General features: G+C 38.3%; 1 protein-coding gene across 1 annotated transcript in view; it reads right to left on the bottom strand.

Annotated features, from left to right (window-relative positions):
• ANTXR2 (ANTXR cell adhesion molecule 2) overlaps positions 1-26,149 on the bottom strand; it is a 151,924-nt gene extending 125,775 nt beyond the window's left edge. Inside the window, exons 1-7 of the mRNA XM_015074377.3 lie at positions 25,957-26,149; positions 25,150-25,221; positions 23,014-23,085; positions 6,746-6,827; positions 6,183-6,290; positions 5,978-6,046; positions 5,146-5,226 (exon numbers count right to left, since the gene is read on the bottom strand). Coding sequence (XP_014929863.2) covers positions 5,146-5,226; positions 5,978-6,046; positions 6,183-6,290; positions 6,746-6,827; positions 23,014-23,085; positions 25,150-25,221; positions 25,957-26,108 — 636 coding nt within the window. The 5' untranslated portion in view covers positions 26,109-26,149. The remainder of the gene's footprint in view (positions 1-5,145; positions 5,227-5,977; positions 6,047-6,182; positions 6,291-6,745; positions 6,828-23,013; positions 23,086-25,149; positions 25,222-25,956) is intronic.
• Positions 26,150-27,963: the final 1,814 nt, after the last annotated feature.

The following is a 27,963-nucleotide window of genomic DNA, read 5'->3' as shown; positions in this document are numbered from 1 at the left end:
ATGTGGTACTCACACGTCAGTCTGACCTATACTAGTTCGAATACTAGTTCAAAATTCATTTTCAAATCAAAGCCTGGTAATCACCTTTCCAAGAAACCCAAAATAATTGTTTAACATTCTAACATATTAAAGATAATCTAAAGAGGAAAACAGAAGAATTATGTCCTGTGTTTGTAGGCAACAGGAGGGGAGAAAACACAAGAGGAGGAACAATGACTGAATTCTGAAGTTTTCTGACTTGAACATTTTGCTGGACCTCCACTTCCGAAAGGGACATTCCCCACAGGGACTTCCCAGACCCAGTCCCACTTCTCTCCTGTCCCTCTGTCCAATTCCAGTGTGTTCTCTAGCACTCTGTGCCCCTCTGTAAAAACAGCTTTCACTCTCACTGCTTCCAGATGGGGGGCAAAATGCCCAAGTTATATTCAATTTCCCTCTGTCTTTTTCACCCTATATCCAGTCATCTCTCAGGTTCTATTAACTTTTAAGGTTTCCCAAATGTACCTTTTTATTTCCAGTTTCACTGCCATCACAATAAATAACAGCAGTTAATGTTTTCCAGACCCATTAGAGACTGGCTCAGCAAGAGAAAACAATTTTATCCCTGGAGGTTCTGCCCCACCCTGTTCCTGACATGATTCTGACCAGGGTAGAAAGTTTATTACATGTTTTCCTTGTGGTCCTTGACCTAGTTTTATTGGGAAAGACCTAGAATCTCAGTACCTAAAATAAGCCCTAAGGAACTATGGTCCACTGAAGATGGTTTTTCCCCCCTTAACAACTAGGTTTCTACTTTGAATCACTAAACAGCACTACAAGTTCCCTGACAAGAACTGTGACTCTTTTCTGAATGCAGGGTCCTGAAATTCTACGTGACATTCTACCAAAAACAATTTTTTTGTCATGGGAATACTGAATCTCCTTTCCCAGTTGTTGGCTGGGTCCTAGCTCCATGGCCTGAAGATTCAGAACTAGGACACAGCCAAATATCTGACTTTGGTTAGCTACACCATCTAGAAATCCTTGTGCTTACGACCCACTTGCTAGATTTGATCCTCTCACATATCAGTGTCATGCTCTTCTAAGACACTGATTATTTAGAATTATAGCCATCTCTCTCAGTGGACTGTCCTGCAGAAAGATCAATAACCTATCCTATACGGTCCCAACTTCCTGCCATGCCTAGTTGCCTACCAAATGGTTTAAAACCCAACCCTTCTGAGTTAGATCATTCTTAATCATTGTCTCATTTTATTCACAAAACAACCCAATGAAATAGAATTGTCCCCATTTGACTTGATGAGAATTTTAAAAATCAGAGAGATTACACTTAGGAAGTACACCAGGCCACATAGCTAGACAGTGGCAGAGTCAGAACTCATACTCAGGTCTTCCTATTCCCAATCTCAGCACACCTTTCCATATTCCAAATTATCCTATCCATTACTGCAAGAATATTCTTCCTAAACGTTCTCAGCTATCATATCAATCCCATCCCCAAACTGCTCCTCCATCATTCCCCAATTACTTATGAAATAAGTGCCAATTCCCCATTCAAACACTTAAGAGTTTCCAGAATCTGGATCCAGCCTGATATCCTTCATATCCCTCCATAATCCAAGCCAGGCCACACACTGCCTCCCGTGCTTCAGCCACTCAGCCCAGGTTCTTTCTGAAGTTCTGTGTTCCTTGTTTCTAATTACTCCAACTGTCAGAGCACAGTTCAAATTCCACCACCCAAAGTCTTCCATTACTTAACATATCCAAACTTATCCCATCCTTCTGTTAACTTTACTCTAGCCATACTGGCATCTTAACACAAATTGCATGATAGGATTCCTTTTTATCACCTAGAGTGACTCACTGAAGTTTCCCGCCTCCTTGTCTGCGCATTTTGCAATTCCTGCAAGGGGAAAACCATATTCCAAACCCCAAGTCGTCATTCCTCAAACTCCTTCAGAAACAGAGAGTTTGTCTTATTTAAGTTTATGTCCCTTCTTCTGAGCTTAACAGTGCCGTAAGCATGTTCGAGCTCAATAAATGAATGAATGAAAGAATAAATTAGATAATGGGGGGGAAAAGAGGTGAACAAGAGGAAAGTTTTACCAGCATCTACTTGAGACAATAATGAATTTTAAACCTTAATATCCCTAATTAAGATTGGAGATTAAACCCATATTCCAAAAAATGTCACATATCACGTTTGCGTAAAAGTCTAAAAATTTTGATATGATTCATTCCATTCCAAATTAAAATAAAACGTTAAAATGATTTTCTGAATCAAGTAAATCTTAGAGAAGGTATTATATTGTTAACATGCAAAATGTTCACAACAAAGGCCTTTTTCAGTCCCTTGCTTTTGAAGTTACAGAAGACAGTACTGCTACAGAGCTTCTTTTTTTTTTTTTTTTTTTTTTTAACTACAGGAAGGAAGGCTCCAAAATGAAACACCTATCCTTGCTGATTAAGAAGTGGATTTTAGACAAACGATGTCTTAACAAAACGTGATATACAATAAGGGACCAGACCATCTAGATCACTGGATTTTGGTGGGCAGGCGAGAGAGGATTGAGAAAGCAAGAAAAACACATTACATTTTTTCTCAATTAAAGATTAACTTCAAAAAAATTCATTCATTGGCAATAAAGCCAGATGTATTTGAAGAACTTCTCGCAGGAAAAAGAAATTATCTCTCAATTTAACTAATATTTTGCCTTCAAAGTACCAGACATGTGGGGGCACGTGGGTGGCTCAGTTGGTTAAGCATCCGACTTTGGCTCAGATCATGATCTCATGGTCTGGGAGTTCAAGCCCCCTGCCAGGCTCTGTGCTGGTAGCTCAGAGCCTGGAGCCTGCTTCAGATTCTGTGTCTCCCTCTCTCTCTGCCCCAGCCCCACTCGTACTCTGTCTCTTTCTCTCTCTCCCTCTCAAAAATGAATATTAAAAAAAAATCAAAGTACCAGACATCTGAAAGAGTTAAATTTTCTAACTTTTTACATTTGCTTAGCTTTGCATAAATACATTTCACAGCACAATTTCGTCTACTAGTTTGGTAAATCATAAAGAATAAAGAGATCATCTCTTCTCTCTGCCCTTACCCTGAAATAGATACAGTATATTTGTTTTAAATACCAAATATAATTTTTTGAAGATAACATGGTACTCGGTCAGTATAAAGTGAAATTCAAATTTAAGGCAGAATTATAGCTTTTGTATATTATCAGAGATGAGGCAATCTCTGCCTTGAAGAGAGATAAAGTGTTTGAATTGCCTTAAATTTCTGCAAAGTAAGCAAAAATCCCAAGCTATCATCATGTTGATAAAAATCTCAACCATTAGTGAGATTAACTTTGGTTGTGATGACTCCATTTGTCCCCCTGTCAACTCTGCCATGTTACTGTCAGGCTTTCCCCAGAGATTGGCTTCCCTGAGGAGAATTTACTCCTCCTTTAGTGACAAAATAGCTGAAGTGGAACTGTATTAAAATGAACGCTATACCCATCGGCCTCCACCAGATGAAACTCAAGAGGCTTTGTTTGCAATCTGTAGCTAAAATAACACAAGTCTTTCTAATTTCATGCTAACTCTTTCCACATAACTTACTCAAGCTAAAGTCCATCAAGAACTCCAGGCCAGAAAGACTGCAGTTAGAAATTCCATTCTAAAGTTTCTCCAATACAAATAAAATAAATGAAGTTAAACAAATAAAACAACAACTGTATCTTCTCTGGTTGTCAACTACTAATTTCCTACAGGAGAAATATGCAGTCATAGCCCATAAGCAAAGAGTTTTAAAAAACCAATTAGTCTTTTGAAGTGAACCTTTTTTATACAGAGAAAAAAATTCCAAATAAAATAATCCAGAGAGGTCTTCTCTCCTTTCCAGTATAATTATAAAAATAACTGCAAATTCCCAAGCACAATGAAATTCTATTTAAAACACAATCTGCTGGTTTGTTTATTTATAGGATCAAATTATCCTCCCTTCTGCATTGACCATGCATATTTCTGTATTTTAAAACAAATCACAGTTGCAGAGTATTTACCTTGAATCCAAGTATAAAAATATTTACTGTTTTTTACATTGCAATTTTTTCTAAATACTAAGCATAATTAAACTCCTAAAATAACAAAATCTCTGTTCCGTTCTGTATTTACATTCGGCCTGCCCACTAGAAGTACCGATACATGATAGAACCAAATCATATTTTTTTCTTTGGAAAGTTCCATGAGTGAGGGGGTAAAAAAAACTCTCATGCTACTTAAAAACAAAATCAATCCATCTCACTCTGGTTGTGAAACACATGAATGATCTTTAAAGAGAAATTTTAAAAGCCAGAACGAAACATCCAAAGACACTGAGTTGTTTCCCCCCACCCCACCGCCCTTCAGTAAATACCTAAAGATTAAAGGAAAGGCTCTAGCTTAGAGACTATATATTACTCGCTTCCATTTTAGGATGGTGTTTACCAAAATATCATAAATACTTAATAGCAACTGTTCCTAGTGCTTCTAGCAAAAGGCAGTAAAATGAAACATAAACCTCAGCAGTGAAAGCCTAGGAGTTTTGCTTCACATTTCATCATCCCACTTCCCATCATACTCTTTAGGGTAGCCTCGATTCTAACGATCACCAGAGACAGAGCAACTGAATTCCAAACAGAAATATTATGAGCTCCAGTGAAACTATTAATCATTAAAACGGAAAGAACAACAACAGCAGTCAAATACTCGGCCGCTGGGGCAAGGTGCCTGACAGCCACGAAACACCGTATTTGGAGGAGGGAGAAATCACACAAATTCCAATCCAAATTTTTATTTTATACTTCCTCCATAAATCCTATAAAACTTACCAGATATCAAGACAGTGAGGAACTCCATGTTCAAAGGATATAAGGGTCTCAGGCTGTCTAAGATCTTAAACTTGAAATCACAAACCCAGGCTCACCGAGTTCAACGTCTAAGAATCGACACCAAATCTCACAAACAAAATCTCAGATCTTCCGAATTATGCTGTGTTCACAGTACCAAACAAACTTCCTTTTTAACACAATGACTACCTGAACTGGACATCAAGATTACTGCTAACATTTGTAAAATGTATCTAAAATTATGAGCCTTTCTTACTCCCAGAAAAATACTCACAGAATTAATTATTCCTTTAAGAGCTTGAAATCCGCCTTTGACAGGGAAAACTTGTTCCTTGGAATCGGCGATTCTTTCCAGCTTTAGTAAAAGGAGGAACATTTAATTAACGGGTAGTTGAGACATACAAGATTTTATACACTTCATTATGTTTCAGTTATGTTCATCTGAAAAATTACACTACAGATTAATTCACCAGGGTAGCCCGTCAGGAATTGAAGGAGACGGCACCAGTGTCATTCTAAATGTATCACAATGAAATGAATCAGCCACAGCCCCTTTACATTGGCCCCAAGTTTGAATCTCAAAGCAGTGCAGAGCTCTGCTAGCTGTAAATGCCATGAGACACAGGAGTCCTATGTCACATTCAACCAAAAGTTTAAATGCAAAGTCATCTTGGTGAGCAGAAAAAAAAAAAATTAATATATAAACCCTCAAAACTTAATTAAAAAATTTTGTTTTCCCAAATCCCTGCACTCCTAAGAGTCAAGTTTTCAATCAAACTAAAATACCTCTATAAGACTGTCATAATAATCCTGTCAGTTGAGTTCAAGAAGGAGCATTCATGTTATTTTAATCCAAATGTATATCCTACAATATTAGTTCCTTCAAATCAAATGAATAGTCACGAAATTTAGAGTTTTGTTTTCAGTAATGAAACCTATCAAAACTAGACATGACTGATGCAGCTTTCAAGACATATGGCCACCTTATAGAAAACCTTTGGCAAATGGTTAGCATCACAGTAAGTCATCAGTGAAAAAAATTTGATAAGCTATCCTTAGGACAATTATGTAATTTAGATTAAAGTTTGCAGATCTGTTGTACTCACTTGAGCTTGTTCAAAGTCCAGGACACCAACACAATAAACTCTAGCGCCAAATGACCTGGATATCTTTGCCTATGGAGAGAGAGAAAGACAGAGAAAGACAGAGGGAGAGAGACAGACGTGAATTATCCAAATATCAGGCTATCCATACAGAGACACACAGCAAAATACACTGGGGCATAAAGAACAGGTTCAGTTCAATACTCACCTCTCTCTCTGCATATGATGGCACCAGACCGTCCAACTTACCATCTGTCAGAGCAATTATGATACTGGAGGTTTTTAAGCCTCCTGCTTTCTGAATTTGTTCATTTGCCTGAAAATGAAGAATAATTGTCCAACTAAGAATTTTAACTTTTAACCAGCATGCTCCATCAAGCTGAATTTAGGAGTCTGACAAAATCAAAATATTATAGACTGACTTTTAAAACAGGGTATTTTGGGTTAACTATTTTATTTGAAATGTGCATATATTCACAGTATAGAGTAGTTACTATTGGGTTTAAAGGAGATAAATTTTAAGCTTTGATTGACTAGTCTGAATGTAATCACACAGAAGATGAAAAATTCCTTAAAAAGCAAAATGCCATCCAAAGTTTTCTTATCACCATGGTAAGTCAGTCTCATCCTTAGAATAACAAAAGCATGTTTAAAAACTTTTAAAGATAAACATGTAATGGGGCCTTTGAGTTTTACTAGAGAGTTACAGTTTACTGTATTACAGAATAAGAAAACATTCTCCCCTATGCTTATAAATGTAAAAGAACTTACTAGCTTTAGTCCCTCGTGGATGTATGTTTCTCCTACTGGACTAACATGTTTTAAATCCTCCAAGCCTTTACTAATCTTGCCCCTGAAAAATAATGCATTATAACATCAAACAAAAGAAAAATGAGCAAAGATCACAATAAGCACTTATCAAAAAACATGGCAGTATTACAACTCAGGTTTCTTCAGTAAGAGGAAAGAACATGGACCTTGAGGACAGATAACTTCTCATACTTTTCGCTATTTTAGTTAAGTATTTAATAGCATTTATATTTTAACTACAAAAAGTAAAAGTACTGATGATGTGAAACATCTTGAAAAATCTAGGGATATTCTAGGCATTTTTGAACTGAGAACAGATAACTTCTATTGTATTTTTTACTAAATGTTAAAACATTTTCCTTCATCCAAAATAAACAAGGACTGAGGAGGTCAGCTGAAGTGAAAAAAAGCCTTTCTGAAGCACTTAACCACTTCCCTACACGTTGAAAATTTTCTTTGTTATTTGCAAATTTCCAAGGCACATTATTTAATCCTCAACTTATAGAAATCAACATTCTCCATTTTTGTTTCCAGAGTCAAATATCTCAGAATCTAGTCATTTTTGTAACATCTCACCCATCTGAACACTGGACAGCTCATTGTCTTGAATGTGGCAGGTAGTAATACATATTTGATGAACAAATGAAAGAATAAATGGGTAGATGGGTGGATGGGTAGATGGATGGATGGATGGATGATAATGGATTCTTGCAAGAGGCAGTATAAATGAAAAAGATGAAAAACTATAGAAGAATCTTTTCCATCATGACTAATTAGTGTTCCAATGTGGTATGTCTAAATGAAGTATGACTACACTATTAAGAGCTATTTTATGTGTGTTAAGTAAGAGAAGACTCCTTTTTCAGGGTTTTTTAAATACAGGTTCCAAAGACCCCTTGAAAAATAAAGAAATTGTAAGAGTCATGTGAGATAAATATAACAACTTTACAAAAACAATCTGAGATAAACTTAAAATTTCATTTAAAAATTTTAAGTTTAAAAGACCAGAAAAGAGATCTTAACATATTGTTTTTAGTTTTTTAAAAGAAGCAAAGAAAAATACCTTTCTAAACAGAAGAGCCTTGCAATGGTAAACTGAAGTATAATACTTTTTTTTTAATTTTTTTTCTTTAATGTTTATTTTTGAGAGAGAGAGAGAGAGAGAGAGAGAGAGATGGGGGGGAGGGACAGAGACAGGGAGACACAGAATCCAAAGCAGGCTCCAGGCTCTGAGCTGTCAGCACAGATCCCGACACGGGGCTCAAAACCACGGACCATGAGATCATGACCTGAGCTGAAGTCAGATGCCTAACCGACGGAGCCAGCCAGGCGCCCCTGAAATGTAATACTTTAAATAAAACATGAAGAGCACCTGCACTACTAAGAATGATAGATGAAAAATTAATTATAAAAAGTGAATTATCTGAACATCATGGAACTACTGGAGTCATACATAAACATGTGTGTGTGTGTGTGTGTGTGTATAATACACTATTAAAACATGTCAGAAATAGTAAAAAAAAAAAAAAACTTATGCAGCAATGTTGTATGTCAAATACTTGAAATAAATGAACCATTTACCAGAGTTTCAATCATGTTTTAAAAGTAACTTCTTGATTATATGTTGATATGGCAATGAAAATTATTATCAGACAAGTTTTCCATCTCAAGAAATGTTCCAAAAACACAAGACAACTTTCAAAGTTTGATCTTAATCTTCTTCCTTCCTGATTCAGTCATCTCTTCCTACCATCTCTGTCTCTCTTAATACCTGGTTTAAAATCACCCTATTCTGGGGGCACCTGGTGGCTCAGTCCGTTAAGCGGCCGACTTCGGCTCAGGTCATGATCTCGCGGTCCGTGAGATCGAGCCCCGTGTCGAGCCCCGTGCTGACAGCTCAGAGCCTGGAGCCAGTTTCGGATTCTGTGTCTCTCTCTCTCTCTGCCCCTCCCCCATTCATGCTCTGTCTCTCTCTGTCTCAAAAATAAATGAACATTAAAAAAAATTTTTTTTAATAAAATAAAATAAAATCAACCTATTCTGAACCTATCTTTAATTTAATCACACTCTTTCTTGTAAGGTACCGCAAATAGACCCTTGTTCAACTTTTACTTTAAAGAATACTTTGGCTCTCAAAAACATTCTACTTCGAAATAATGTAACTAATTTAATTTAACTGAATCTCATATTTTAACTTCTCAACTAGAATGCAAGTTTACAGTGGGCTATCACTGTGTCTATCATTTATAATGTACCCCCTTACTCCGCACTTACTGCTTATTATAATGCCTTTTTTTTTAATTTTTTTTTTAACGTTTATTTATTTTTGAGACAGAGACAGAGCATTAATGGGGGAGGGTCAGAGACAGGGAGACACAGAATCTGAAACAGGCTCCAGGCTCTGAGCTGTCAGCACAGAGCCCGACGCGGGGCTCGAACTCACGGACCGTGAGATCATGACCTGAGCCGAAGTCGGCCGCTTAACCGACTGAGCCACCCAGGGGCCCCTATAATGCGTTTTACAAAGTAAGTGTTCAATAAATGTTTCAATCTGTCCTAGGAAAAAGATTTCTAATTCCACAGATGATGGAGTAAATCACATAATTTATAAGCTTGTTTTACCTAAATATTTATGTTTAGTGTCTACAGAAACAACTTGAAGCTGATGCTGTCTCAATGCGGACAAAAACCAACTATTTGATGCTTCCCAGAAATGAGTGGTAGCATGGCCTCAAGCATTGTTTGCTACCAAAAAGGAAATGAAAAAGAAAACTGAAATTTAAGTTTACACAGATTCTGCAAGGTAAAAATCACCCTCTCCATTCAGCTTAGATTCACTTCACCTTTTAATTACTTCTAAGAACCAGACACCAGACAACAGCAGCAGACAACTCTAAGTTAAATGAACTTGCCCAGTGTGGAATTCACAGCTTTTTTGGAAGGGATGTCTCAGCTAGCTCATTTCATTAGAAGTAGAGCACCCCTGGCTTTTCTATCCATACCCACACCTGATACCATAACATTCTACATAGCACTGAATTCCATCATTCCTTTTGCAGCCGCACTGTCCCTAGAGGAAAAGCGTTTCTTGCCCACAGTCAACATCAACACACATGAGCCCTGGTCTTATCTCCTTCCAGTGTAACCACACAGTCTGTCAGCCTCTACTGCCTCAACAAGTATCAATTTAGGGGGAAGGAAAGCTAAAACAAGACAGGGCAGATCTCAGGGCTTCAAAAAATCCCAAGCCACTAAAAAGAAGTTCTAAATTTGTCTATTCGTAAACAGCTAATTTAGGGGAAAGCAAATGATGTTGAAGGTTAAAAACAGGACTCATTCATCTACACTAAGACTTGAAGAAGACTCTTAAAAAAAAAAAAGGCAAGTGAGGAATGATGAAAACAAAAAAATATTTACACATTACAATGCTCAAATCCCACAGCATCTTAGATCATCCTCACCAAGTTTGGTTTTAACTTTAGGTCTTCAACTACAGGAAGAGAGATACCAAAACTACTTTGGTATTTGTTGTGAAGCGGTAGTCAAGGGCACTGCTATCATAACACATAATGTCCCCTATAAGGTCTCGAGGCAGAAGGTTCTTGTCATCCCTGAGTAATCGCTACATACTTCCTCCATTCTGCTAACTACAACTACATGAACTGTTTCTTGCCCTGATTATTGGGAAGCCCACGGTAAATTTCTTACTCATTCACAGAATTCTGCTACGCTCCTATGATTAACCTATTGCTACATCCTCTTTCGCAAGATCTTAACTTTTCTTTTTTTTTTATGTTGTTATCTTTCTGCAATGTTATTATGTTCAGTGACGCCTCAAATACTTTTTGGAAAGAGACTTGAAACAAGTAAAATGGGACATTAAAGCTCTGATTTTTTTGTTGAGAATCAGGGGGCCAAAATGTATAATCAACTCTTTCTTTTTTATGTTGTAATTATACTGATTAGAGAGAGAAAGAGAGAGAGGGACAGGGAAGAAAGGCAAAAACACACAGACTCATTTTTTAAATCTATAAAATAACACTTTCCACTCTGTTAGTGTCTTTCAAATTTCTCTGCTGAGTAGGGAAAGGAAGAGATAAAAGGGAAGGGAAAGGACAAAAAGACAAGAGAAGGAAAGGAAACACAGCAACTACAGCTGCCATATAATGTGCTACATCAGTGGCTTTTCCCCACGCATAGAACACTTTAGATTTTGAAAAGTGTTCAAGATGTCATAACTAAACATAAATATATATTGTAAATAGGGGCATAATAAAATGGTTGGCAAAGAATTCTAACTTGCCCAACTAACACAATTGAGGCACATTTTTTTTTTATTTTAAGTAACTTTTACCTGTGACTAAGGACATTATGTTTATACTGTATATCTGTATGGTAATTGAACTTTTCAGATTTCAAAGCTCTTTCCAGATTTTAGTCAATCTCTATCCCCCTGCTGAGCACCCACCGCAAGTGAACACTGAATCTATGTGGTGATATGAGAAAGGCTCACAAATAGTCCACACACATCTCTACAGATGCACCTTAGTTCTCCACCGTGGCTGTACCCTGGAATCAATGATGGGCTTTACAAAAATCTCTTCAGGGCTCTAACTGAAGAGATTCTAATTTACTTGTTTTGTGAAAGATTCAGGTATTTTTTAGAAACTCCCCAGAGCATTCTCATGTGCAGCCAGAATTAAGAACTTCTAATCTAAACTAATTTAAAAACCTTTGCATGTTACTGGAATGCTCTTTTCCTTAACTATTTTGCCAGTCAGTCCTCTACTGAAGGGGCTGGGGGGTACCTAGGATAACCTTTTAAATTGTACAATATACTTTCTCAGATGGTACAGCTTACAGCCAGAGATAATACAGATTAATTCCAAGCCCTATCTTGTTTCTTCATCTGTAAAATAGAGGTGAAAATATCTACCCCATGGGGCCATTGTGAGGATTCAGTGGCACATAAGTACTGAGTAAGCTGTAGCTACTATTGTTGTTAAGTTGATGTTAGTCATTTCCCGTGTTAGTAGGATTTTGTTCACCCAGTCTACTTTCTCCTTGATTCTAAGGAGAGCTCACCCAGCAAACTGAGAGTTGAACATTTTGATATAGAAACCAGAAAGGAGGAAAAGGAAAAAGAAGAGAGGAAAGAGTTATAGTGAACTCCTGGAAAGAAGTTAAATGGGAAGCTATGTAATGAGGTAGGAACACTCAAGGATTAGAGCAAATTAAAAATTAACTGCAAGTCTGGTTCTGCAACTAACGAGCTATATAATACCAGCAGTTATTTAATCTCCTGGAGCTCAGTTTCCATATCCATAAAATGTAAATAATAATGCCTGCTCCAGTTAGGTTTTCATTCATTCATTTTATACGTATTTATTGGGTGTCCACTATGATATTTACAACATAATGTTATTTGGCACCTTTGAGCATTCGAAAGGAAGTAAGTGACTGGTCAGAGAGGGTATTAGGAGAAAGACAGGAGAAAGAAAGTGACTAGCACCCAAAACAAATCCTCTTCATTATAGTTTCTCATTTTCATTGCTATGTTACTCTTCTGGAAAACCTATCATATAATGCATATGTATATGTGTTTGGTACAAAGTGAGTGCTACGTAGACATTAGTTATTATTCTCTTCGCACATAATGTGTCAGGGATGGAGTGGGGTCATCCACAAGCCAACCCTCAATTCTTTCATTATGGCACTCTGCATGAAATAATGAATGTAGCATACAGGTCAAGCAATGGGGCCTTGGCCTCAGTTCCCAGCCCTAATGCCTCTTAGTCTTGCAACATTGGGTAAGTTATGTAACCTCTCTAGTCTTCCATTTCTCCCACCTGAAAAATGGGGGTGATGGTAGTACTTACATAGTAGAGTTGTTACAAAAATTAAAGATACTATTATATGTAAAACACTTAGTATACTGCATGGCACATAAGTATTCAATTATCAATACCAACTTTATGTCTATTCACTGTACTATCTCTTTATCCATAAAAGAGAACATAAGCATGAATTATCAGCTTTGTTAGTCATGGTTTATAAGCCTCATTTGAGAACTATCCCTTTAATCGTCCCTGATGAAACACACCATTTTAAAACTGTACATTAAATCACACGAACTACAAATCATATGCATAAGGTTCACTATGGCTCTTGAGTAAACAGTCAAATACCAACAATCTCAAAATGTTCTTCTTTTACAGCACAAATTAAGATATTTTTTTAAATTTTCAGTCATTTCTAATTAATAAAACTTCCATCCTCATGTTGTATTAGAAAGTATTTCTGCATATTGTTAATTATTAAGTCCTTGAGAGTTTAAATTTAATAATACCATCCAAAATCATGGAGATAAAGCAGAATGTGCCAATCTATTCTAACATAACTCAAGAAGGACATAATGGTAATATTAAAATAACAAAAGGGAATGTATTAATGTTGTTAATAAATATTTTAATATATAGAAAACAAAAGGAATGAGAGGAAAAGGGTAATAATAAATAATAAAAGTAAAGGACACTTGGCATTTAAAATTACTGAGATGGATTATGGGTCATACTAGAATCTGAAGACTAGCACCAAAATCACCTATCTCATTTGTTATTTTGGTTATATACAAGTTTTATATTTTTTCTCTAACTTAACATATTTATTTCAGAAGAGATTCATCTTGGAATTTCATTATTACTTTTTATAAAATCCCTAGTAGATAATCTCCAAATATGACCTCTGTCAATTCCTTCCCACTCATGTATGCCCATTCTTCCATCAAGAGATGACATTTATCTCCTCTCCCCTTGAATCTGGTCTACTCCCGTTACCGTTTGGCAATAGAATAAGGTAGAAGTGACGTTGTTGGACATCTAAGTCCAACCTTTAAGAAAACCAGGGATTTTGTTTCCTTCATCTTGTAATGTTTGCTCTTGGAATGCTCTCTCTTGGAACCCAGTTATCATGCTGTTAGAAACTATGCCACATTCAGAGGTCCCATGGAGGAGAATCAAGTTATTCCATTAAACAGCTCTAGCTGAGCTCCAGGATCAACAACCAGCCTCAAACACAAACAAACCAGCCTCTGTGACTACAGCACCAGGTAATATCACATGGGGCAGAGAAACCTCCCAGCCAAGCCCTCAAACCACAGAATCGTTAATGGTAATAAAATTGTTCTTATTTAAGCCCCTAAGTTTTGGGGTGTTTTGTCATGAATCAAAAGAGAAATTGGTACCAGAAGTGTCATATTTCATCTGTGTGGATATTCCCAATTCTTTGATTAGGGCTCAACTCTACTTAGGGGAACTGTATCTTTGTGGCTTTCAGCTCCATCCTCTGGGCTTTGGTCTTACTTTCTGAGTCATTCTTTTTTCGCAAGTAGACCACGTGTGATTCCTTCCTGCCCATATAAAATTGAAGCCCAGAAGTCTCTCATTTTGAAATCTCTATCTCTTTTAATCCAAGTTGAAAAACAGCCCTTTAAAAATTTTATGATTGGGGTGCCTGGGTGGCTCAGTTGGTTAAGCGTCTGACTTCAGTTCAGGGCATGATCTCATGGTTTCTGTGCTGACAGCTCAGAGCCTGGAGCCTGCTTCAGATTCTGTGTCTCCCTCTCTCTCTGCCCCTCCCCCCACTCATACTCTGTCTCCCTCTATCTCTCTGAAAAATAAACACTAAAAAAAAAAATAAAAAATTTTAGGAGATCCCCATGTATCAAATTATGTACATTTTCTATTTTGCACATTACCACCAAAGGACAATGGTCCTTTCTGCTTCAACCTCCAATTTAACAATTTTGCTCACTGCCCTTCCAGTTTTCACTATCAATCTCTTCAAGGTCATTTGGCACCTACCTCAGTCACATTTCCATTTTGGCCATAATCAACTACACTAAAATTAGTGGTGTAAAAAACATAATTTCCTATTCCTCATAATCCTGTGCATTGAATGGGCAGTTCCTAAGTTTCACACATTGTCAGCTAGGAAGTAGGAATGGCTAGAAGAGTTGAAATGCTTCACTCACATGGTTGAAGTGAGAACTGGTGCTGGCTATTGCGTAGCTCAGCTAGGACTGTTGATCATTCTCTTCTCCACATGGCTAGGTTGGATTTCCTCTTACGATGCTGGTCTTGGGGTAATCAAAGTTTTTATATGACAGCTGGCTACTAGGAGCACAGGAAAGGAAACTCCCATGCCTTATTAAGGCTTAGTTCCATGTTTTCATGGGCTGAACTCTATTGGTTTAAGTCAGCCATAGGCCCGCACCAGATTTTTAAACTTTATATTTAAATGAATTTATAAACTTAAATATATGTAATTTAATTATGTATTTAAATATGTGTGTGTGTATGTATATATATATATATATATTTGTATGTGTTCTTTACTTAAATGGAAGCCACAGAACAATCCACCACAAAAGCTACAAAGCTTCATATACTTATGCTACCAAATGCCAATTTAGATAAGTGCGTGTGCATAAATGTTATAAATATTTGTATCATACATCAATTCTGTTTGTCTTCAAGAGATTACTAGCCAGGAACATTAATTCTTGAAATAAATAGTAACTGCGAACAAAATGTAGCGATGCAGAAACTTTGTGATGATCAGCCAATTACATAGAATTATACAGTTTTTTTAATGTTTATTTATTTTGAGAGAGGGAGAGAGAATGCTTTCAAGCAGAGAGAGAGGGAGAGAGAGAGAATCCCAAGCAGACTCCACGCTCTGTACAGAGCCCAATGTGGGGCTCTATCCCACGACCCCAGGATCATGACCTTAGCGAAAATCAAGAGATGAACATTCAAGCTACTGAGTCACCCAGGTGCCCCAATTAAATGTTTTCTAGAAGGTAAAATTTAGCAGATTGAGTAGAATATGAAACACTGTTCTCAACGTGTTATTTTACATCTCTACAAATTACCAATAATTTACAATCCACTTAGCACTTTAGTCCTTAGTACTCTACCCGAGCTATTGCATATAAGGCACTTAGCAAAATCTCTGACACATAGTAAGTGCTCAATAAACTCCATCTACTACTTTTACTGCCTCCTTCCATTAATAAAACATGATACTGGGGCGCCTGGGTGGCTCAGTCAGTTAAGCCTCTGACTTCAGCTCAGGTCATGATCTCACGGTGCATGAGTTCGAGCCCCGCATCAGGATCTGTGCTGACAGCTCAGGGCCTGGAGCCTGCTTCGAATTCTGTGTCTCCCCTTCTCTCTGCCCCTCCCCTGCTCATGCTTGGTCTGTCTCTGTCTCTCAGAAAATAAACATTAAAAAAATAATAATAACAAAACACGATATTAACCAAGCTGATAAAATTAGAAAAAAAATAGTGAAGGAAAATCTGTTCATTCACTGAAATATACCCACTTTATTTAATCATGTTATTATATACTACTATACTACCTACTGCATGAAGGATAAACTGCAAAAAAGTAATTGCTCTCTACTAGCTCCTCAACTTAAAAAAAATGTTTAAAGGTTACAAAGCAGGGAAGGAGTTATCTTCTAAGCACAAACATTGCTAATGCATTCTAATATCTTAGGAACTAACAGGTTTAGCTAACTTTATTGTACTTTATATAAAAACTTGCTCATTGTTTATTTAGCATGTCACTCTAAGACCAACATATGCCAATGTCTCCATGGCCCAAAGTCCAAACCAAAGAATCCAAGGTAACAGTCCTGGACTCAAAACTATCTGCTTACAAGATGCTCTGCACAATCTGTTTTTTGTGAAAAACATTCTCTCCAATTTAGTCTACACTTACCAATGTATGCTACATGGTTCACACCTGAAGTCCATACTCGCTGCAGTTTGTGTATATTTTTATGCCATTTCACTATGCTTTACTGAGGCATGAGAAATTGACCTCTACATTCAACCACTTCAGTATGCGGGTTTGTCTCCCAGATCTGAGTAACAATGTATTTAATTTTCTAGAATATAAAGCAGATGTAGGACTGCACTGAAAGTAACTATTAGCACATCCATGACTAGAATCTGAGCTGCTATCTTGCCCAGACCTCTCAGGATTAGTACAATGTCTGGCCAAAACTTACTTTTGTAAGCAGAAGTAATTACTTCCCTAATATAATTAGCAACAACCAAAAAATTATAGTCACTTCTCACCTAATGCATGACGGATAAACTGCAAAAAAGTTTGTAAGAGAACAGAGTAAATTTGGAAGATGAATGCGTCTTTGAATTATGACACATTCTGATTAATTGTGAGATGTCGGGAAGAGGGAACATAGAAATTCTGAGGCAATGCAGTGGTTAAGTGCTTACACTCAGGAGTCAGACCTGGGCGTGAATCCCAGCTCTCACTACCTGGCCGTGTCACTTCGAGCAAATTCATTTGACGTCTCCATACTACTGTTAGAATCCTTGCACATTAGGATGAAAATAACGATGGTAGTATACACTGATAACCTCCAAATCCCATCTCAGCCTGAGACCCCTTTCCACCCAACATCAGTTAGGCCTTCTCATGCATCATATGTCTTTAATCATCCCCACCTTGCTCTACGGGAGAAATGATTAGCTCCTTTTAACAGACAAGAATTGGCCGACAAAAGATGGAATTACTTGCCCAAGGTACACAACTAGTATATAGTTTCCATGTCTACTTGACTCAAGGTCCACTCCTGGTGTTTTCATTTTAACAAGGAGCTTTCAGGACCCTCCAAGGTAGCAATTGGATATGTTATTCCCACATGCTTTCTCTCTAACCCCCCCCTTTTTTTTAATTTGAGCATTTAAATTTTTACAAATAATAAATTAATGTTGAAATAAAATTGAATAACCAAAGTGTATGGAAATTAAAAAATTAAGATTCTCCCCACCCTGAATCTCACTGCGAAGACAGTATTGTCCTTAGCAGTTTGTTGCACATTTTCCAGACTTTTTTCCATGCATTTATGATCACACACACAGACACACACACACACACACCATAAAAACAGTTAAAGATTTTTTGTTTTTATTTTAGAAAAATAATATCATACTTAGCAGACTGTTCCTGCTTTTCCCAATTAATGTATCTTAAATATATTTTCATGTTAATATATATGGATTTCCCAATTCATTTAATGACTACATAGTATCCCATTCTATATATATATATATATATATATATATATATATATATATATATATATGTTTTAATTACAGTATCAATTGATAAGCATCTAGATTGAATGTTTTTTCACTATTATGAATGACACTGTAGTGTCCAATTTTGCACATACCTATCTTTGCACACTGGTGCTAGTATTTCAGTGGAACATGGTCCTAAAAAGTAGAATGGCTGATAGGAACCTTCTAACCTTCTACAGATACTGCCAAATTTCTGTGCAAAATAAATGAATCAATTTATAAGTTCCCAATTCTTATGAAGGGCTATTTTTTTACAAGTAAATTTTTAACTCAGATTTTAAGGAATTAGAAGAAATCTTTTTAAATAACAGAAATGTATATATTATCTAAACTTAATCAAATGACTTCTATTTAATTTTCTGTAAGTTTGCCTATGGAAACTTCTCAGGTCAAACAATTATATGATTTATTTTTAATATGGGGAACAAATATATTAAAAAGACAATCGGAGGGGCACCTGGGTGGTTCAGTCGGTTAAGCGTCCAACTTCGGCTCAAGTCATGATCTCACCACTGGTGAGTTCTAGTCCCACTTCAGGCTTTGTGCTGACAGCTCAGAATCTGGAGCATGCTTTGGAGTATGTGTCTGCCTCTCTCTCTGCTCCTCCCCCCACTCATGAACGCGCTCTCTCTCTCTCTCAGAAATAAACATTAAATTTTTTAAAAATATATTCAAAAAGAGAGAGTTGGAAATGTTTATAACTGATCTATAAGAATAGGAAAGAAAATCTAAGTCATCATTTCTCATTTCTCAAAGAAAGAAAATATATGACAGTACTTAATAATTCAGGTTCTAGTGTCAGACCAATTCAACCATTCATTCAACAAGTATTTGTTGAGCGTCTACTGTGTGCCAGGCTCTGTTCTGGTGTTGAATATATGAACGAACAAGACAAAGAAGACCCCTCTGCTCTCTCACAATTTATGGTAGGGTGATGGAGATAAAAATTAATTAATAGAACAATTTCAAAAACTGATAACCAAATAGAGTATTGTGACAGATTTCTGGGGAGGAGGGCCAGGGTTCCTGTAGACTTGATCCTGTAGGCTAGGGGTCTTAGAGAAGGGGACACATGGGATGGTGCCTAAATGGTAAGAATGAGCTGGCCAGGGGAAGTTCTGGGGCAGAGGGAGAACAAAATTTGTAATCTGGAAACGAGCTCAGTCACCTCAGGGAATGGAAAGATCTGTGGGCTAAACTGCGGCACACAATGTTGTAGAGGAGGACTGGGTAAAGCCATCAGGTAGGGCTTTTAGGCCACCAGGAGACATGTGCCTTCTCTTCTAGGCCATTATAACTGCCTTAAGCATGAGAGTGACATGCTCTACTTTATACTTTAGAAGAGCATTCTGGCTAATATACTGCTCCCCACGTATTAAGTGTATGTCCTTGGATAAGCTACATTACGTTTCTTAGCTGATATTTCCTCATTTGTAAAGTTAAGATAATAATAGTATGTATTACATGTATTAATATGAGGATGAAATGAGGTAATGAATGGAAAGCATTTTGCACACTGCCCTAGCACATAATAACTGTTCACTAAATGTTTTCAACTAAATCACTTTTACATCATTAAGATTACATTGAACTGAAGTGAGCATGGTTCACCATCCCCAATTATGCAGCCTAATAGCAAAAAAATATCTTTTAAAATTAGTCCTGATTCAAATCTCTATTATTGGGAGGCTGGATTTGTCCATATTGAATCAACATGGCACTTTTCTCCTATCTGATCCTATGATACAGCCCTGAGCTATTTATGTGTATGTGCACACTCCTTCCTCTCACACACACTAGATTATTCATCTCTGTGTTGGTCCCAGAGCCCATAATGCTCAGTACATCATATATAAGGTAGGCAAGCAGGTAAGTAGGTAGGTGGAAGGATGGGCTAACAGATACACAGAGGACAAAAATCATGGGGGTGAGAGAAAAGAAGAAAGTATTTCACTGAAACACTTAAAAGAATAAAGTTTTTGTATTATGAGTATGCAAAATGTATAACTGATCCCTTCTTGCCAAGTTTATTATTCTATTCATGTATTTGCATAGTAGTGGACCCCATGCTGAAACCCCATAAGAAGACGCTGCACTATCATAAGGACTTACTGCCTTCCAATCTTGATTCATCTCTACTGAAAATATTTAGCAATACTCTGAAAAACATGAAAGCAGTACTTCTCATAATAATCACTGTACTGTAGATTGATGAGCAACAGAACCAAAATTGTGAAATCTGCCATGTTTCCCATTTACCCGGCTCTCTTTGTGAGTGTGATATGTGACATCAAGAGTGTTCACATGTAGAATTCCAATTTCTAGGCTTTGAAACAAAGATCCACAATAGTAGCGGAAACATTTGTTCAGTGATTTTGCATCTAAATATGTGAAAGATTTCCACACACCAGAGAATGTGTAATAGATGACAAGTGACCCTATATCCAAATACACAGAACCACAGAAATTTGAGAAGTTACTGATTTAATAAAATAAAATTAGTGAAAGAACAACTAAGAAATAATATCCTTTGTCCTGTGATATACAAAGTACTTTTTTATGCAATGTCTTATTTTGACCTTCATAACTCTCTTAAGAAAACAGCAGATAATCAATAATAAAAATTACAAAAAGAGAAAAAAAATATGGCCAACTATATCCGAAGTTCATGGACATAAAAACTGACACATTGAGTAGATGACTTGCCCCAAGTCTCTAAATCAGTACATGGGACAGCTGTAATTGTAACCTAGGCCCTCTTAGTGCACTTTCTGCCATCCCATACTAGTTCAGCATGTCGCAAATAGTGCAATTCATTAAAACTGAATGTATCCCTATTTAAGAGAGAAAGGAGCAAACTGTATATAAGTTGCAAGTAGCATTATTGAAATTTCTCCTAGAATATTATAAATCCTTTCAAGCAGGACAATTGTCCCTTTAAATAAGCATAATTCCTCGCTAACCACTAAAATACTACATATTCCCTAGATCCAAACAATAATAATAGTACTAAATAATCACAACAACAAAGCTTTCATCTCCTGAATACAAACGTACCAGACTCTGTCCTGCATTCTCCACATTCACTGAATTTAGTTCTCACAACAATCTTATGAGGCGGATATTGTTATCACAATCATCATTGTCATCATTACGCAAATAAATGGACAAAACTGAGGCATCATGTCTATGACCATTTGGCTAGTACATTGGTTCAGTGACTCTTAACTGCAAAATGCTTATGTTTATGCTGCCTCTTGAAATAGGAGCCTCTTTATCCCATTCCTTTCCTCAATTAGATTCAACCAGTGATAAAGGAAAAATCTCTAATTTAGATTAACGATTTAAACCATTTCCACGCATGTCTAAGCAATACCAATTTTGTTGACCAATGACTACACTTCATCTTCCAAGTGCTGGAAGATCCATATGTAAAGTGCCTAACAGAGAACCTGGCACAACATATGCAGGTGACAATTACTGAGAGTCTACTATGTGTCTGGCATTATGCTAAGTGCTTTTCCCTGCATATGCACCCCATAAGTGTTAACACTGTTCTTTCTTTCTCTTAATGAATACACTCCATTAGAACTATCTGGATCCAAAGCTGTTTCTTTGAAAATTAAGCTGAGCAATGAATAAAATTTCTTCTCATGGAGGCAAACAGTATTAAATCACCAGGTATAGAAAGCTATTGTAGTTGGGTTATAAGGGACTACTATTGCTCTGGCTCTTGATGGCACACAGATGCATACAAGAAAGTATGGAAGGAAAGTATTGATGAGACGACTGAAGGCATAAGCTGGACTCCTCACCTACAGAGCTTATTTCCTCTCCAGAAAAAGTAAAACTTAAAGCACAAATAAATTATAAGTTCATTCATGTATATACATGTATGTACATATATATGTATGTACTTAGGGGCTGTATGTACATATATATGTATGTACTTAGGGGCACCTAAGTGGTTCAGTCGGTTGAGTATCTAACTCTTGGTTTTGGCTCAGGTCATGATCTCAGGTTCATGGGTTCAGGCCCCACGTCAGGCTCTTCATTGGCAGTATGGAGCCTGCTTGGGATTCTCTCTCTCCCTCTCTCCCCCTCCCATGTTCGTGCTCTCTCTCTCTCAAAATAAATAAATTAAAAAAAAAAAGAAAAAAGAAGTTTATATATATATATGTATATACATATGTATATGTACATATATATAAACATAATTTCCAAATTAATTCTGTGAAGTATAAATAAGTTCTTTCCCTGAGTCCTTTTAAATATTATGGTTCCTTAACTAAAATTTAAATAAAAAATTGAAACAAACAAATAAGAATTATGTTCTCTTGACATTTTTAAAGAAAAAAATAATTTATAAAAAAAGCTGTATTCAAGTATAACTTTTCAGAAATCTGCATATTAAGCAAAACACAGCTTTCACAAGATTATATATTTTTTCATTTACATGTATAATCTTTGTATTTGTATTTGTATATCTTTATATATATTTAAACATATAATATATATTTTATTTGTATATATTTATAAATTTATATATAATATTATATGTATATACATTATAAATAAAACTAGCAAGTTCCTTTACAAGGATAAATATATTCAGCATCGGTGGACCTCAGCATAAGACTGAAGATCTGTGATGTCTCCTGAATCTAGTAATTATACAAAGAGATCTATATCTCTTTCCTCCCTAATGTTCTGCAAATTCCTAGTCGATTAATATATTACATTTAAACAAGAAAGATGTAGAACTACTTATAGCAAAAAAGAGGTAGAAAGCAGCAAATACACCACTAAGACAGAGATCTGGGTTTCATTGTACATTCCATGGACATTACGAATGATATTGATTTTCAGATTATCTGGTCTTTTATATTATGCATACCTCCTTTCCTTTCTATTAGTGAAGAGAGCTGAATTATCTGTGCATTTGTTTGAGTCCACTGAGAGGCCCGAATCACCACTTGGAAATATCAATCATTCCTTCCAGATTAGTCTCTACTAAGAGCCTACAGTGAAATGATAATGCACTAACCTGTCTCCAGTTAATGGCAAAATAATGGTTGCTTGAGAAGAAAATACAATGAAAGATAATCTCATTTGAGGGCTGCAAAATAAGAAAAGAGGCAGTTAAAACATTTTTAAAAGAAATATTGATACAATACAGATATATAGTTATGGAGTCTCAGTTAAAATCAGACTCTGATGGTCCAGGCTTCTTTTAAATAGAACTCCCTAAATAGATACACTAACTCTGCTTAACATTACTGCATAAGCCATTTTGGATTCAATCAGTGCTTCTCAGCACTCAAGCAATCCTCCATGACCCATAGGGCCATTTAAGGAAGAGACTAACTAGAAAGATAAATTCTAGGCCAATGTAAAATCCTTTTGTAGAAAACACTTCTTCCCTTGGTTCTACCTCATCTCCTTAAAGGAAGCCAGACCCTTCTGAGTGATTGTCATTAACAATATTTAGGGCTACGGAGCAGCTGGTTTGATTTAATCACCACAATTACGATAGGAGTTCAAACAAAAGCTATCTGGAAGTTAGAAAACTTATAGAGTGCCATGGACAATGTGAAAGAGACCAAGCAATTAGTTTGATTAGACATTTTCAATTGCCCAAGTCTCAAACATCATATTTCTATATGGCAACACCTGCCCCAGTTAGCTACATCCTTTAAGCTTAGGCATTTATCTCACGTAATGGTTCTTGACTCCATGATACTCTATGCAACTATTACTAAGACCTGAAACTGCCCATAGGAAACAAAGATCTGTAAACTGAAGATCAGAATGATCTCAAAGACTTATCCATATTTGAAGTCATTCTCTGCAGCAGTCACCCTTTATTCACTTCCTACAATGTTTTATGAGTCAGTAACTAAGCAACTAAATTTGAGCCAGAGAACTGTGTATTACAGAATTCCAACGTGCAAACCAGACCAAATAAATAAAGGCCCCATTTCTTAAAAACGTTGTATTGAAAGGATCCGTTGCTTTCGATCAAAATCTGTGTGATACGTTCTGCACTCTCGGATTAAATCAGAAAATTTATAAACAACTGTCTCTACTGCCTTTAACATTTAAAGATATAGGGCTTATTTATTTTTCTTTCCTAGACAGTTTTACTTCAGACCCTGTCCAGAAATGAGAGTGTTATACTTGGCTTCTTAAGCAGGAGACTGATGATTGAACATGGACAAGCATACATTTTTATAGGGATAAGTTTACTGCTGCCAATAACCGAAAGCAAGGATTGCCTAGGCCTCTACAGATTGTTTGAAGTTACTTGCAACATGACTTTCAAAATGTTTTGATCATCCAAGCCTGTTTTACAGAAAACATTTGGGCTAACAAGACTGAAAGAAGCAATATTTAATGATACACTCCTTTTTGTGTCCTTTGCATTATCTTGATAAACTTGCATTTGCTCGTTGCATTTTTTCCTTTAAAAAAAGAAGGAAAAAGAAGGCTCAAAAGCCTGGTGTCCTGGGGTTATTTTTAAACAGAGATGCCACTAATTTCTAGTTACCTTTAAATAAGAGAGTAAGCTGGATTTCATAGCAGTTATGCTTTTTATAGGAGAGAAAACCAGTCTTTCCTAGTAAGGCTTATTGCATATATAGAACAGTTAAATTTTAAACCAGCCACACACCCACACATTGGGTAAACACAACTCCTTTCTTTAAACACACACAAGTGCCTTTTCTGGTAGTGGGTTATTAACACATGTTCATTTGAAGTTTACCAACACTTTTTTTTTCTTAATGAGGACCTCTACAATGCTAAGAACTGTGTGGAAAGAAAAATATATTATGGATACTATTAGCATAAAATTTGTTTAATGTGATAAATTATGAGAAAGCATAACTTAAATTCAAAACAGATGAAAATTCAGAAAGGAAAAGACATTTGGAATAGTATTTGAAGATGCTTCCCCAGGGCGTGAGCCAAATTTCTGGGATCCAGATGATAAAAGCCCTGAACAACTGAAGGGCTGTCCTAATAACTACATGTATGTAATAATGATCTTGAGGCACTGAAAAATCAACATCTCAGTAAAGACTCTCCCTAAAAAGTTTTCAAAAAAGGGATACCTTACACTTCAGTCTACTTCCTTCCATCTCAAACCTCCCTGCCTAGAAAAGTAAAGTGGGAGAAATACCTCACAAATCTCTCTGTAAGTTGCTGGACAAAATTGTAAATTTCAATCCAATTGTTTGCCACACTCCCAGACCTGTAAAATGAAAACGAACTGATCAGAAAAAAACAAAAACAAAAAATATTTACATAGGGTAACCTGACCTCCTCTTCAAGCAAAATTTAAGTGTATCAGTAGCTAAAACTTAGGCGCTAGAAGAATCAAGGAAATCAAGCCATCTTCTAGGACCACCTGCCCAATTGTTTGGAGTAGATCTCAACTCTTCAAAATAAACACAACCTCCCCTCACAGGAAATGAAAAACACCCTGAGTGTGTGGACCCTAGGTTTTCCTGGCCACAATGAAAGCGCAGTGATCAGGAGAAGACCAGGCAAACTAGCCAGTGAGGGTAAGGACAAGGCGGGGGGGGGGGGGGGGGGGGGGGGAAGGAACAAGCCCGTCTGGGTTACAGAGATGCAGACGGCTACCCCAAACAGACACGCTCCCATTTCCCAAGAGGCCCCAAGACTGGCAAACAGTGACTACCCCACTTCCCCAGAGAGCCCAGCAGCTCCGGGCTCCTACGATCACCTCCCCCCCGCCCACAACACACACGTACACACACACACACACACACGCACACACGCACACACGCACACTCACACACAGCCGGCACAGATAAGAAAGCGCTTGCCCTTTGGACAGGGCACAAAGTACCCGTCCTCGGGTTTCCAACACCCCTCCCCAGAGAGCAGACACATCTCTGTCTCCTCAGCCACAGCTCATCCAGTGCCACCAACAGAAGACCCTGGACCTCCCTCCGGCACTCACTTGTCCAGGACGAAGTAGAGATCAAAGGCTCCTCTGCAGGAGGGCTGCTCCTGGGCGCTCACCAGCCCCCCAGGACAGCTGAGCACCAGCAGCCACAGCCCAGGGACCAGCCAGCTCCCGGGACTGCGGGCCAGGGACAGCCCCGCCACCATCCTGCGGCCAGGGGCCTGCGACTGCCTCCTGCTCGCAGCCCCCTCGACTCGACTCGGTGGGGACGCTAAGGTGGCAGGAGTTACCAGGGACGCACCCTGGGGTGGGGGCCAGCGAGCAGCGAGGGCGCCGGCGCCCGGGGCAGCAGGACCCACTAACTGACTGAGGGAGGGAGAGAGGAAGGGAGGGAGGTCCTAGGAGGACAAAGGGAGACACTGCAACCGCCGCAGCTGCCGCCGGAACTCTTGACGAATCCCAGTGGAAGAGCGATCCAGTCCTCCCCCTCCGCAGAGTTCCTGCAGACAATGAGGGCCCACGGCGACAGCGCTCAGGAGAAGTTCGCTCCAGGCTTCTGGCCGAGCCTTTAGCGGCAGCCGCGGACCCCGACCTGAAGCCCCATTCCGCCCGGAGCGCTGATGTCCGGCGGCTGCAGTGCCGGGCGGGGCAGGCGCCCTCGGGACGCGGGGACGGGCGCGCAAACTTGCAGCGGAGATCCCCGTCGGCTCTTTCCCTTCCTCCGGCGGCCCGACTCCCCCCGCCCGCGCTCCAAACTTTCTTCCCAGTGTTCTGCTCTGGCGCGGCGCAGCCGGGCGGTCCCCTTTAGGGGAGGAGGCAGAGCGGGCCCTGGGGCTAGCGATTCCAGGGAAGCCGCTTCAATCAAGGCCAAGAGCAAGATCTGGCCAGGTCTCTCTCTGTGTGTCAGCCTGCGTCTGAGGGCGGGGGCGGGGCCTGATCTGAAAGCACACACGCACACTTGTGGGTTCGTGCCTGAGTTCAAGTTGACTAACGTTTGCCAGATTTTGAAAGGGGAAAAGGAGTTTATAAAAACAAGTGTCCCCTAGATACTAAACATATCCGTATAGCCTGCAGGCCTGGCCTATTTCAGCAGCTGTGCAGAAAGGCACTCTGTGTTTGCGAGACCAAAGCCTAGCAATTCCAAGGGAGGTGGTGGCCTCCGCCCCACCCCCACTACCGCCGACGCCCTCGCAGCTGTACTTGCTGCGGGTCTACCTCCCTAAGGCAACTTCCTCTTTGTAAACCTGGTTTGTAGTTTCAACTTGCCGAGCCAAAACGGGCGGGGGCGGAGGGCAGAAAGGGCGGGGGGGGGGGGGGGGGAAGCCTCCGCAGAACTCGTTAGGAGCGGAAAGTTGTACCTCAAAATATTCCATCCAACTGGCGTTACCCCCAAGTTCCAAATAATTAAGAATTTCATCCCCTGGCAAGGTAGGCCGTCTTTGTCAATCTTGGGCCGGGGCTGAAGGTCCAAGGGCACTCACATTCTCTGCTTACTCATTCTGCACTTCCTCCCGTCTTCTCCCCATCACCTCCACCTGTGACCTCCCCGTTGTTGAAAATGGCTTTTAGAACTTGAAGTTTCACTGGTATGATGAAAGGGGAAAATGAAGTATCCCCTCCTCCTTTATATTTTATTTAAATCGATGCTTTATGATAAAAAGTTCATGTAGTACTTAATCATACACTACCTTTTAGCATCTCGTTTGTTGTCATACGCATTTAACTTTTCACTTACATTACCTTCGATATACAACCAGATTTGTAAACTCTTTGAGGATAGAAACCAGGCACTTTAAAAAGGTTTACTGAGTACCAACTATCTATTAAGCACTGTTCTAGGACTTACAGTGAAGGCACAGAACAAGAGCAGTCTGGTTGAGAAGGAAAAGCAGACAAAAATAAGTAAATGTCCATATTAGCAGGTGGTTTGCAGAGATTTCAAATATGGCAATATGACAGGGAATGACTGACTAGGTGGCTAATAAAAGGCAGCCAGCTATTCCAAGAACCAAAACAGAAATCCCTAGATTTTGCAGGTCACCATAGGCATTAGCTTAGCAC

This window comes from Acinonyx jubatus, chromosome B1 (assembly GCF_027475565.1).
Source record: "Acinonyx jubatus isolate Ajub_Pintada_27869175 chromosome B1, VMU_Ajub_asm_v1.0, whole genome shotgun sequence".
Taxonomy (NCBI): Eukaryota; Metazoa; Chordata; class Mammalia; order Carnivora; family Felidae; genus Acinonyx; species Acinonyx jubatus.
This window is presented reverse-complemented; position numbering and strand designations above follow the sequence as displayed.